Here is a 13,362-nt window from a genome sequence, read left to right as displayed (position 1 = left end):
TGTGTTTCTTCAATAGTAAAATAAAGATATTTGCCCTGTCTAGCTCAGAATTTGTGTGAGGGTCAAATGAAAAGTACATGGAATGTTAGGTAAAAAGCACGATTCTAAACAAAGTATTTTTAAAACAGTATTATGACGGCTCTAATCCGCAACTCCAGGTTGCCCCCATAACATGTCAATATTTAAGGACAAATTAGTCTTAATCTTTTTATCAATTGTAGAAAAAATTTTAAAATAAATAAAAGACATTTCTTGAGGTAACCAGAAATTTATGTATGGAATAGACTTCAGAGGACATTATAAAATTATTCATTTTCTTAGGGTATGACAGTTAAACAGATGAATGTCCTTATTCTTAGGAGATGTATGCTTAGGCATGGAGGGGCAAACTGTTCGTGATACCTGCTACTTATTTTCATATGGTTCAATTAAAACAAAAATCACATACATATAAACATAAAGCAAATTTAACAAAATATTAATAATTATTCAGTCTAACCAGAGGATATACAGATGCTGATTGTACTATAATTTCAACTCCTCTGTATGTTGGGAAGTTTTCCTAGTAGAAAGTTGGGAAAATGTTATTTATAGATTGTCTTTATGAATGAGATACAGATGTAGTTAGGATTGAATTGTGAGGACTTGGACAGTACAAATGGGAATTTCCTTCATTGGTAGTTAAATTGGACAGGAGGATTTGATTAATACAACCATAGCATTGCTTTTTTGTCTACTGTAAGTTAGTTGACATTTAAACTACTTTTTTTTTTAACCATACAGCTTCTGGAAAAATGTAGCAAAGACTCTAGTTTCTGTTAAATATTTGAAGTCTTTTAATAAGAATTTAATATATGTTTAATAAATGATTCAGAAAAAAGACTGTTTAAATGTGCAATTTGCAATTATATAATCCAGACATCATTATATAAAGGCTCTGCTGTGTCACTGTTTTTATCATTTGTACTTTTTCTCTTAGATAAAATAATATAAAAAAACCACACTTCTACCAATATACTTTTGATGTTTCATTTTAAATTACGTACGTGGATTTACTTCAAACAGAAATAAAAGTGTGCTTCATAAAGTGATACCAGCCTTTAGTTTTTGTCTTGCTCTCTTTTCAGCAAGCCTGGGAAACAAGCCTCTTGACAAAACTGTGTGTTCATTGTTTCTGAGACAAAAGACTACAGCACAGCATGCATATTCTATGCTGGTGTAATTAGTACCTCAAATATTAACAAAACTTGAACTGCAGAGAATGGTGTTGAATAGCTAATTGTCCAATCATATTATAAAAGGAAATGAATACTGCTAACCAAAACACACACTAAAATACTAACACCTTTAAATGATTTTAAAAATATACCAAACTACAAAAGGAATCATATGCATAACATGTAAAAAGAACACTGAAATGTTTTATATACAATATTATATTTAGCTCCTGTAATCTGATAGAAAATTCCTCTGAATCTCCATGTTAGATTTTAGATAGAAATATATAAACTCATCATTTTCAGTGCTTTTAAATGCCTTGTTGGCTTGCTTTAAAAATCTACAAAATAGTTTTTAGTATTTTTTAAGTCAGATTTTTATGACAGAACAAAGAGATGACTGAAAAATAATTTCTCAAACATTAATTTGGGAGAGTCAAGCAACATTCACCAGTGAGATTTTTAAAATCTGCTGGTCTTTTCATAGGACACAGCAGCAGCAGGGTTTTACGTAGGAGCTGGACATAGTCACCGAGCTCACTACCAAATAGGTGAAAGGCTATTAAGTCTTATTAACAACTAGGAAAAGCACTTGCTATAAGGAATTATTCTTAAATATGTGTTACTATTACATAGTCATTTATTTAAAGATATGCCTTTTGTTTAAATGTATCTAAGCTCCCAGATAACATATTATAAATGTGACAACTAATATATAAAAGTTAGAGACTTAAGATTTGGATTTTGTTATTGGAAAAAAAAAAACTGGTGAAATATATAGAATATATATAGAAATCAGTACTAAATTTATTTTAGGCTCCGAAATTTGACAAAAAAACCTTCACTAATCCCAAATTCCTGTTTCCTGATATCTTTCATTCCACAATTTTAAAAAATACCTCCGCACTCAACAGAACATAGAAAAGAATGAGAAAATAGAAAAAGAAACAATAGCAGAAGGTTTTGTTAAGTTGTAGTCCTACACATAATTAACTCCATGCTTAAGAGTTAGAATAAGAATGGCAGTATTATGCAACTATCATGAACCTTAGGGAAACCTAGTCTAACTTGCTTGTTGTACAGATAAGTAAAATGAGGTTCAAAGATAACACATTATTGTTATAAATCATTAGCATGATTCTCAGTTTTATGGTCTTCCCATTGCACCTTACTGTCTCCCTGTATACAGAAGTTCTGGGAATACAGGAATATGACTGACACAAAAATGATGTTTTTAAGTATATATAATACTATATAAGAGAACAAATCAATATTCCTATAGCTCAAAGCTTTAAACTGCTTAGTAAGTTTTTATTGGAAACAGAAAAAGTCTTTGAGACGCCAAACACAAAAAGCAAACAACCTACCAAACAAAAAGCCCTTAAGCATCAAGGTCTATGACTATTCATTCTACAAATACTTAGTAAAAACTTAACTATTCACCAAGGTATCATAAATTCTCATTCTCATAGTGCCATATAATTTGCATTCATAGTACTTATCAAAATTGCAATTTTACATTTATTCACATTGATCCCCTTCATTCTGGTCACCTCTACCAGCCTTAAGGACTGAGAGTGTCAGCATTTTGGTCACGGATATATCAACAGTGCCTAGCATAGTTCATGAAACAATGGAAGTGCTCAGTGAATGCACACACCCAAAGAGCCCTACTGCTCTCATTGACTGATTTTATAACAAATAAATAAAATGTAAAGTGATAACTACAGTAAGGACTGTGCAGGAAAGCAAGAGGCTATAAAAACTTAGGTGTTAACTTAATCAAGGGAGGAGCCAGAGGGGAGGCTGAAGACAAAAGCCTATGCCAAGGCTCAGGATGGCACTGAAATAAAATGCAGTGAGTGGGGCAATGCCCTGAGATGAAATGGAGGGGTAAGCAGCAGCCAGTCTACGACAGCTTTGCTTGATCAGGTTAAGGAAGCCTATCTTTGTCCTAAGAGCAGTGGGAAACCATTTATTTTAAGGGTGTGGTGAGAAAGTGAATGTAACATAACCAGATCTGCTCTTTAGAAAGATCTAGTTACAGAAGGGGGACTAGCATGGCTATAGGATTGCCATGCAGGAGACTGTTGATAGTAAAGGCAAGAGATTATGGCAACTTGGAAAAACACAGTGGGGGTAGAGAGGAAGACAAGTAGATGAATTCAAGAGATATTCAGAAGTAAATCCTCAAGACACTGATGGATGGGGGAGGTAGAAAGGTCAAAGAGGGGAGTATTAGAAGACCCCTTGTTTCTCAACTGTTTACTAGATGGATGGTGGTGCAAGCTCTTAAAACAGGGAACACCGGAAGAGGACCAGGTCTGGATGGGGAAGATGGTGAGTTCAGGTTAGACACTAGAGGAATTGGGAACGGAAGGACATGACCTTATACATATATGCGGAACACTTAGATTAGCAAATTTTATGTGGAACGCTTAGATGAGCAAATTGGCAGAGAAAGGAAGAGATAACTGAGAATGAGAATCTGCATACATTTCCCAGGTAAGTTTTGAATTCAGGGTCAAAGTAATTTTATGCAATTGTCTCTTTGATATCTGAATCCAATCATTCATCTTTCAGGATACTATCTTCTCACAATGTCATCTCACAAATCTGTATTAAAGATCCCCACAATGGGTGGCAAGGAGTGGGGACCTCTGCTCTTATCACTGTTCCAGCTAGTTGCCTTACAAGGGAATCAGACAGCTGCTAAGATAAAGAATGGATGTTTAGAAATGAATGTTTCACTAGACTAGGCTAAAAGATGAGACTACCATGTTCCATATATGGATGAGTCCCTGAATAATGGGGGGAAAGAGGGGAAGAGGAATAATTCCCATTTTTCCTCACGGATGCTTCAAATTCCTAATGTCTCCTACAACTAATTAACTTGCAAGATGCAAAATGGAAAAAATGGCACATGTCCTTTGTTTCCGTATTTTAAAAAAATTTCACTTCCTCTGGATGGCTAACACCCTAATGCATGGAACAGTGTTGATGAGAATGAATGGGATCACGGATTTAAGCCCCTAGATTAAGATTTAAAAAGTACAGCCTCTCTAGAGGCAAACTGAGAAATGTACAAATGATGTGGTACTGGTATATCTCAAAGGGACTTTTTTTTTTTTTTTTTTTTGAGACAAAGTCTCACTCTGTCGTCTAGGCTGGAGTGCAGTGGCGTGATGTCAGCTCATTGCAACCTCTGCCTCCCAGGTTCAAGCGATTCTCATGCCTCAGCCTCTTGAATAGCTGGGATTATAGGTGTGCGCCACCATGCCAGTTTTTTTGGGTTTTTTTTTTGTATTTTTATTAGACACAGGGTTTCACCATGTTGGCCAGGCTGGTCTCAAACTCCCAACCTCAGGTGATCTGCCCACCTTGGCCTCCCAAAGTGCTGGGATTATGTGGGTGACTACACCTGGGCATCAAAGTGACATATTCTATCACCATATGACTAAGTCTCATGTTCGAATGACATGTTGTGAAACAGCATCACTCAAGCTAAATTATCCAATTAACTAAGATAATACATGTTTAGCATTTAGCTCAGTGCTGGTAGATAATTAGCATTCAACAAATGTTACCATTCATTTCATGCTGCCACTGAGTCTATCCTCCATATTGGCACAAATTATGCAAACTGTAAAGAGTCTGAATGAAGGATTCCTTTGTAAATTACCTGGAACTTTTTTTTTCAGAAAATGATGAATGATACAGAGGGAAAAGGCATCCTTGAAACTCAGCTTAAAATGTACTAGACAAAGTGTCATCACAGTGGGATGTATGCTGTCATGAAACATCTTGGTATGTACATAATGTATAATATTTCAACATTAGGAGGAAAAAAGCTATATCTAATGATCAAAGGAAAAAGGACATACTCACTTGTCAACTGAGCTTTGGATAATTTTTCACTACAGCTATAACCATGACTGCTTTCCTGTAGCTTTAGCCATTCCTGAGCTTGAAACAGGTAGAGTTTAGCTTCTTTTCCAACAGCTACTGCTATGTTGTTGATTCTGACACACAGAAGAGCATGGTCACCTTGACATTAAAACAAAAATTATCAACTAGTTCGGTCTTAACATGAAACTTGAGACACGAGGACAGCTCAACACCTCTACTTACCAAAATGGAAATTTAAGAAGCACAATTCTTCTTAAATCTTGCTTAACTAGGTAAATCCCATCAGAATAAACACCACATTCATATGCAAGAGATTATTCAAATTAATGTGTGGTATTTCCTTGTAATTCAGCTAAGTGATAATATTTCACTCAATAAACGGCAATATCTGGGGTATTCAAACAATTCACTGTATTAAAAGTTTTGCTACACTTAACAACCACTTCACACGTTTTACATTTTATTCATAACCTATAGAAATGTCCCAGCAAAGTTTCTGTTTTTTAATATAACATAGGTGTTAATATTTAATTATACTCTTAATATAAAAAATAAACATAGCTAATAGCAGGAAAGTTTAAATGTATGTGTTCTAGGGTAGACATATTATACCTAAAATAAAATTTGGTATCTCTGAGTTTTACAAAAGAACTTTCAGGGGCAGGGCTCAGTGGCCACGCCCATAATCCCAGAGCTTTAGGAGGCCATAGTGGGAAGATCCCTTGAGCCCAAGAGTTTGAGACCAGCCTGGGAAACAAAGCAAGATCCTGTTGCTACTGGAAAAAAAAAAATTAGCTGGGCTTAGTGTTGGTGGCTGAACCTGTAGTCTCAGCTACTTGGGAGGCTGAGATGGGAGGATGGCTTAAGCCTGGAAGTCTGAGGCTGCACTAAGCTTCAATCACACCACTGCACTCCAGCCTGGGTGACAGAGCCAAAAAAAATTTTTTTTGACAGAGTGTTACTCTGTCACTCACGCCAGCATGCAGCGGCACAATCTGGGCTCACTGCAACCTCCACCTACCAGGTTCAAGAGATTCTCCTGCAACAGCCTCCCAAGTAAGAGTAACTAGCATTACAGGCATGAGCCATCACACCTAGCTAATTTTTGCATTTTTAGGAAAGACAAGGTTTCACCAGGATAGCCTTTTAATTTTATTTTATTTGAGACGGATCTCGCTCTGTTGCCCAGGCTGAAGTGCAGTGGCACGATCTTGGCTCACTGCAACCTCTGCCTCCCTCGTTCAAGCAATCCTCCTGCCTCACCCTCCTGAGTAACTGGGATTATCAGCAGTAGGCACCATGCCCAGCTAATTTTTTGTTTTTAGTAGAGATGAGGTTTCACTGTGTTAGCCAGATGGTCTCAATCTCCTGACCTCGCGATCCACCCACCTTGACCTCCCAAAGTGCTGGGATTACAGGTTTGAGCCACCCACCGAAACCAGCTTCTTCCATTTTTTTTTTTTTTTTAAAAGAGAACTTTCAGAACCCATGTTGTAAGATGAATACAGAATGAACCTGGTTGCACACACCAATTACATTTAAGGCCCAGAACAAAAATGGCAGTAAGCTATTGTCTCTAGAGAAAGGGACTGGGTGAGAGAGGTAAGACAGGAGACCGCTTTTCATTTTAAGATCTTCTGTTCTCCTGGACAATTTGTTTTCTATGTTTTTGTTACTGTAATTACATTGATTAAATATTTTAAATACATTTAAATATACAGTATATATATCAAAGAATGTGTAAGTCTCTTACATAAAGTGATTACATATTACGAAGTCTTAAAAGTGACTCTGAGGCCCAATTAACACTGTAAATTGCATTCTGAGTTACAGTTCATTATTTCAGTATTTACTGAATTGGGATTCATGAAAATTGGTAATAACTAAATATACATATATTATTTTATACATATGAAAAAGAATGAATGTACTTGAAACACCTTATCCCCAATCTGTCTTGAGAAATCTCAATTTAGTAAATGTTCCTCCTCCATGTTTATCAGATGATCATCATGAACTATGAGGTCATCCAAGCCTCTATGCTGGTCCTAAGTAATGATCCATGTCTTCTGTACATCCCAGATTTTCCAACACTGTCCATATTGTGCCATTTAATATAGTGGCTGTCAATACCCAAAGTAAGATTACAGTCCATTGATTGGGAAACTCAAAATGTGACCAAAAATAATAAAACTGCTTCTAGTGTTTCTTCTTCATTCACCCAAAACATATTCTATATTGGATTTTGAAAAACTGGGTTGCTGAAATTCCTTTTCTCAGCTATCTTAAAAACTTAACAACAAAAAAATCAGGACCCCCTCCCTTTATTACATCAATTCTGTAATTTCCCAATACTTTAAATTCCTTTTCTCACCAAAGTAGCTCCTAGTTTCTATTGGCTTCTCCTAGGAATATTTTCTAGGCCAATATTCTGATGTTCATCGCTGCATCTTTTAATGCTAAAGACTGTACAAACCAAAGATCCTAATGTCATCAAAGTAAATAATTATTGAAATACAGTACTAGTCAAATTCATAGTAGTAGTGAGGGTGCAAATGAGACCAAAATTAGAATGAATTGCAAATTCATTTATTGAAGGAATAATTGCTGATTTTTTAGGGAGACCAAAAGGTAAGAATCAAATGCAGCTCTGATTTCAGAAAAGCCACACAGAATATAAATTAGGGAGCTTCCAGGACGCTACTTAAATGCATTTTCATCAACTTAATTCTAGGCCTCACCGCCTATAGTAAATCTACTGCACTAGTGGCCGTGTAACCAAACTGTTCAATATGACAACTACATTGTCAGGTGTTTTACTTGGTTTCCAAAACCACTCTGCTGCACGTAGGTCTCAGCAAATTGGTCTTCAAAAAATAAAAATAAAAAAAGGAAATTTAAGTTCCTAGGCTTTAATTCTCCCGCATCTATAGTACGTCAGTGTACACAGTGTGGCCGAGACAGGAGGGAGCAAACGTGCTTCTTTGGGGGAAGGATCTGGAAAGATGAGGCCGACCACTCATTTGCACATTCATTTGCAAGGAGAGGGCTGGAGAAATGGAAACCGGCTTCTACGTGCTGACCACGATCACTAGTGGCGAGAGGTCGCTGAGCTGCCTCGGGCTGGGAAGCTGCATCAGCGTGATTGGCAAGGAACGCATCCCACCATTCCCGGCAGCCGCGGCGACGCTGGAGGTCCAGGTGAGGCTGGGGAAGTCGCAGACCTCGCCCAACGTGGCGGGGAGGAGCCGGGGAGGGGCGGCCGGCGGACCCCGCCGGCGGGAAGGGCCAGGGTGCCTTCATCCCTCTCCCCGCCCCCAGACCTACCGTGGAACTCGAAGTGGCCGATGCGCTGGCCCTGGGCGTCTTGGGCCGCGGTGCTGCTGAAGCTGCCCCGCAGGGTCTTACCCTGGCTGCCCTGTGGCCACCAGCAGCACGTGAGGGCCACTGCCAGCAGCCGCAGCCCCCCCATGCCCGCCTCCCGCTCCGCACAGAGGCGGCGGCTCCCAAACGCCGGCTGCTGCCCGCCCCACGTCGGCAGCTGGAGGAGGCGGGGTCGGCGCTGGAGGGCTGCACCCCTAGAGCCTGAGAGCCAATCAGGCGGGCTCCTCTGACATGAGCCGCGGACATTCACCAATGAGAGGCCGAAACGGGCGGGACGAGCAGCTCCGAGCGTCCCATCACTCCCCGGGTTTTGACTAGTTCCCGCCTTTTTCTTTAATGAGGAATCAGGAGGATGTAGCTTCAGGTTACGGAAAACTCATCCCCCTCCTCATCGCCGAGCACGTCGTGCTACTGCGCATGCGGCGGCCCGCTGGCACGAGTCCGCGGGGGCTTCGAGGGGCATGTGGGATTCGGAAGAAACTTCAGAAACGCCAGGACAGCACCGTTTCTGGTCGAGAGAGGAAAACACCTGCAAAGAAAAAACCGTGTTCGTAAGCAGCTTTTCTCCCTCGGTGCCTGTATAACCTACAGGATGTGTCCGATTTAATGTCTCAAAGACACTTAGCTCTGCATGTCCACAGTTTAACGCATGACTTCTCTTGGCATCTCCAACCGATTGTTCCCTCCTAGGTTCTCTGGCTTTTCAAATTACATTATCCATGCCCGCCCAGACCGCTGGCAATTGTAGCGCCCTCCCCCTCCATTCAATCAATTCAATTACGAGTCTGGATTAGCCCCTCTTCTGGTGAGGATGGGAAGCAGCAGCCGCAGTCCTACTCAGGCCAACGCTTTCTCGGCCTATGGCAAAGACCGCCCTCCAGTCTTCATTCTCTCTAATTGGCTACAGTCCATCTCTACAGTAGGAAACAATTTGCAGCACTTGCCTTCAAGGATTCTCAACCGCCTTTAGCACACAACCCAAACTCTAGAATATGGCTCTCCAGCCTCTCAAATGTCAATTTTTTCTCATCTCCATCCTTAGCGCCATCTGTTCAGGAACACTCCCAAGCTCCCCCTTCTAGGCCTATATCACTTCCTGATCCCTCTGGCGGGAATACTTCTGCTTGTTTCCCCACTGGACCTCCTCACCTTCCTTTTCCTCCTTTACTCCTCCTTCCCAAGGCATTTTAAGAAGCCTCCTTCCCAAGGCAGTTTAAGAATCTTTCTCAAACCCCCAGATGTCAAACTCTCCAATTCTGGAACCGGAATCTCTTACTTCCCTACCAGAGCACTCATGCACTTTAAGTATCCACTCATGCGTCTGAAATCTCTGCCTATACTGTCAGCTCCCGCTGACTATACCTGTCTTAATGAAAGTGAGGAAGGAGTATAGGGTCTGGGGGCAGGGAACAAAAGGCCTTTTCACGCCTAAGTAACAAAAGGACCAGAGGCTACCCCTTTGCAAATCCCCACCTTTTTCTCGAGGCAGATAAGAAATTGGTTGTTCCCAACCAATCAGACTGATGGCCAGCTGAGTCTTTGTTTGCATAGAAGTGCAACTTTGTAACTGTGTAACATTGCTTTTTGCAACCAATCAGATGTTTGCAAAGGAGTGTGACCTTTGTAATTCCACTTCAGCCTCTGATTAGTTGCTTTGAGTAACCGACTGTGTCCACCGCCTCATTTACATGAGGTGCGTGTCAAGTGGCCAATGAGAAACCTCTCAGGGGTGTTTGGACCCAAGAAGATTCTGTATCTGGGCCCTTCAGCACTGCTCTGGACCCATACTGAGGGGTGTACCTTCCTTTTCTTCTTCTTCTTTTTTTTTTTTTTTTTTTTTTGAGACAGAGTCTTGCTCTGTCACCCAGGCTGTGGTTCAGTGGCACAATCTTAGCTCACTGCAGCCTCCACCTCCCAAGTTGAAGTGATTCTCCTGCGTCAGCCTCCTGAGTAGCTGGGGTTACAGGTGTGCACCACCACACCTAGCTAATTTTTGTATTTTTTTTAGTAGAGATGGAGTTTCACAGTGTTGATCAGGCTCATCTTGAACTCCTGACCTCAGGAAATACACCCACCTAGGCCTCCCAAAGTGCTGGGATTACAGGTGTGAGCCACAGCCCCTGGCCATGGACTTTCATTTTCAATAAATCCCTGCTTCATTTTTTGCTTGCGTTTTTGTGTGTTTTGTCTAATTCTTTGTTCAAAACGCCAAGAACCTGAGCAATTTGCAGTCAAGACCCTCCACCAGTCACAAAAGTAGGAGCTCAAAATTATTTCAGGAATACATGTATGCAAATTATTTTCATTCAACAACAGGCTTCTATAACATATAAGCAAGTTCTCACAACAGACCTCATTATTTAGAAAAAAAAAATCTTGAGAGACCACTCCTACCATATACCCAGTATCTTCAGTATTTCTGACTGACCAGGAATATGCTGGAAGTATTAATTGGATAAAAAACTGCAATGGTTCTTTATTATAAAAGTAATTCATGTGACTCAGAAAAAAACTTACAGTCAAAAGTATATAAAGTAGGCTGGGCTTGGTGGCTCACGCTTGTGATCTCAGCACTTTGAGAAGCCAAGGCAGGCAGATCACCTAAGGTCAGGAGTTCAAGACCAGCCTGGCCAACATGGCAAACAAAACCCCATCTCTACTAAAAATATAAAAACTAGGTGAATGTAGTAGCACACGCTTGTAATCCCAGCTACTTGGAGGTTGAGGTGGAAGAATAGCTTGAATCTGGGAGGCAGAGGTTGCAGTGATCCAAGATTGTGCCACTGCGCTCCAGTCTAGGCCACAAAGAGAGACTACATCTTAAAAAACAAACCAAAAAAAAGTGTATAAAGTAAAAAAGTCCCCATATCCTCCTTTCCCTGCCTAAATCCCATCCCCAAAGGTAACTTCTTTTAAGAGTTTAGGGTGAATTCTTTCAAATAACCCTTTACAAATATATGTGGCATTTGTAAACCAAGGACAGGAATAAAATTGCTTCTGAAAAAAATCATAACACAGACCTTGAATGCTGGTAGGCCTCTCCTGTCTTTTCTTTCTTCTCGATCAACTGGTTTTCTTACTGTGAGGACAGGCTTTTGGGCTCCTCCATTACTTTGAAAGAACATGACCACCAAAAAGTTCCAGCTTTGTAGGACCTCAGAATTCATGTAGAGAAACCAGACTATACTAATACCTTAGTCAAATTCTAAATCCCACGAAGAGGCTTCAGTTGGCCTAGAGTCAGCCTGATTCCATTCTGTGGCCTGCCTGGGTCAACTTGGGGAGATCATAAAGGATGGTTGAGGGGAATCTGGTCAGAAAAAAAACTGTACATACTGCCTGCAAGATATTTTTGATAAAACCATGCTCTGAATGAAGGGACTTCCCCCAAACAGGCTTTGTGTAAGCAACATGGCTGTTTATTCACCCAGGTGCAGGCTGGCTGAGTCTAAAAAGAGAGTCAGTGGCAGGAGGTGGGACAGGAGTTGGTTTTATAGGTTTGGGGTAGGCAGTGGAAAGTTACAGAAGGTACAGTTTAGGGCAGTTTTTGCAAGCTGGGAGGGGGTCTTAGGATCTGGAGTCACAAGGTTGACCAAAGTTGGTTACAAAGTCCAATTGCCTTATCAATTGAGGTAGGAATAAGGAACAACAGAAGAATGTCTCAAGTTAATTAGTTGCCCTTGTGGGTCAAGATGGCCAGGGCATACCTATGTTACTTCTAGTTAAATAATATCGGTTAAATATATCAAACATTGGTGTAGTAAAATAGAAATCAAGTGGCAATAGGAGGCCTAAGGTAAAGACCACCTGAGAGCGTTGTAAAACCATGGAATACTGAGGGGTGGTTGCAGAGCAGGAAATATTGCTTTGGTCCCACGAATGCCTACTCAACATAGAGTCTGCATGAGGGTCTCGTAAAGAGGGCTTATGCAATATCTCTGAGAAGGCAGGCGACCTCTGCTCATAAGATCCAGGAGGGTCTTTGCAGATGGGAGCTTGCAAGGGGAAAAAGCCTTGCAGGGCAGAGATTACCAGAACACCACAGGCTCTGCCTAGGTTCTCAGAATATGGAATAATCTTGATTGCTCTGTGTCCACAATGCTCTGGAGATAAAAGCCCATAGATGCATTGGGTGTGGTCAAACCTAGTGGTGCCTTATCCACTAAGCTTCTGATGCAAATGCACCTTGGTAGCAACCAGAGGTAGAAACTCAGTGTTCTAGGTTTGCGTAAGAATCACGTCTGCTACTGAATACTGCAGACCACGCCTCTCACTTGGCTATCTTGCCCACCTTGGTTTCAAGTGGTCCCGTGATCATCCCTCCCTGCTCCCTCACCCCTGAATTAACAAGTGTATACACCTGAAAACAGCATGTGGAGCCCAGAGCTCAGTGCCCATGCAGGTCACCCCTCGAGAGTGTGCGTTGGACCCCTGGACCCATGTGAACTGCTCTTGTGTCTTTGTCTTTATTTCTTTTTCTCACTCCCTCAGCACCACCGGGACATGGGGCACCCAGGCACAGGCCTGAACTGGTTCCCAACAGCCACAGGGCCTAATTCTTCCCTTTTTGTGGTTTTTCAGTTACTTCAGACTTTCTATTTCCAGGAACTCATCTGGAGGTATACATGCAGGTCACAGAGGTTACCATGCAGTCCATGGCACTGTCAGTCAGCCTAAAAGACCTTACAATTTTGGTTTTAATTCCATGTTGGTATATTCTTTTTAAAGGCTATAAAACACATTTAGATGATTTTCAGTGTTCCATTATTGCAAGCAATACAGCTATGAACAATTATCTATATTATACATGATGGAATTTAGGGGGGTCATAGAATAAGGACATTTGAAATTT

General features: G+C 40.9%; 1 protein-coding gene across 2 annotated transcripts in view; it reads right to left on the bottom strand.

Annotated features, from left to right (window-relative positions):
• The window catches only part of GPR180 (G protein-coupled receptor 180), a 37,277-nt gene that overhangs the window by 20,953 nt on the left and 2,962 nt on the right, over positions 1-13,362 (bottom strand). For both annotated transcript variants that reach the window (XM_017543555.2, XM_017543554.2), the window contains exons 2-3: positions 8,454-9,039; positions 5,106-5,264 (exon numbers count right to left, since the gene is read on the bottom strand). In XM_017543555.2, coding sequence (XP_017399044.1) covers positions 5,106-5,264; positions 8,454-8,598 — 304 coding nt within the window. In that variant the 5' untranslated portion in view covers positions 8,599-9,039. The remainder of the gene's footprint in view (positions 1-5,105; positions 5,265-8,453; positions 9,040-13,362) is intronic.

Source organism: Cebus imitator, unplaced genomic scaffold (assembly GCF_001604975.1).
Source record: "Cebus imitator isolate Cc_AM_T3 unplaced genomic scaffold, Cebus_imitator-1.0 Scaffold158, whole genome shotgun sequence".
Lineage (NCBI taxonomy): Eukaryota > Metazoa > Chordata > Mammalia > Primates > Cebidae > Cebus > Cebus imitator.
The sequence above is the reverse complement of the archived record's forward strand: the minus strand, read 5'-3'. Positions and strand labels throughout refer to the sequence as shown.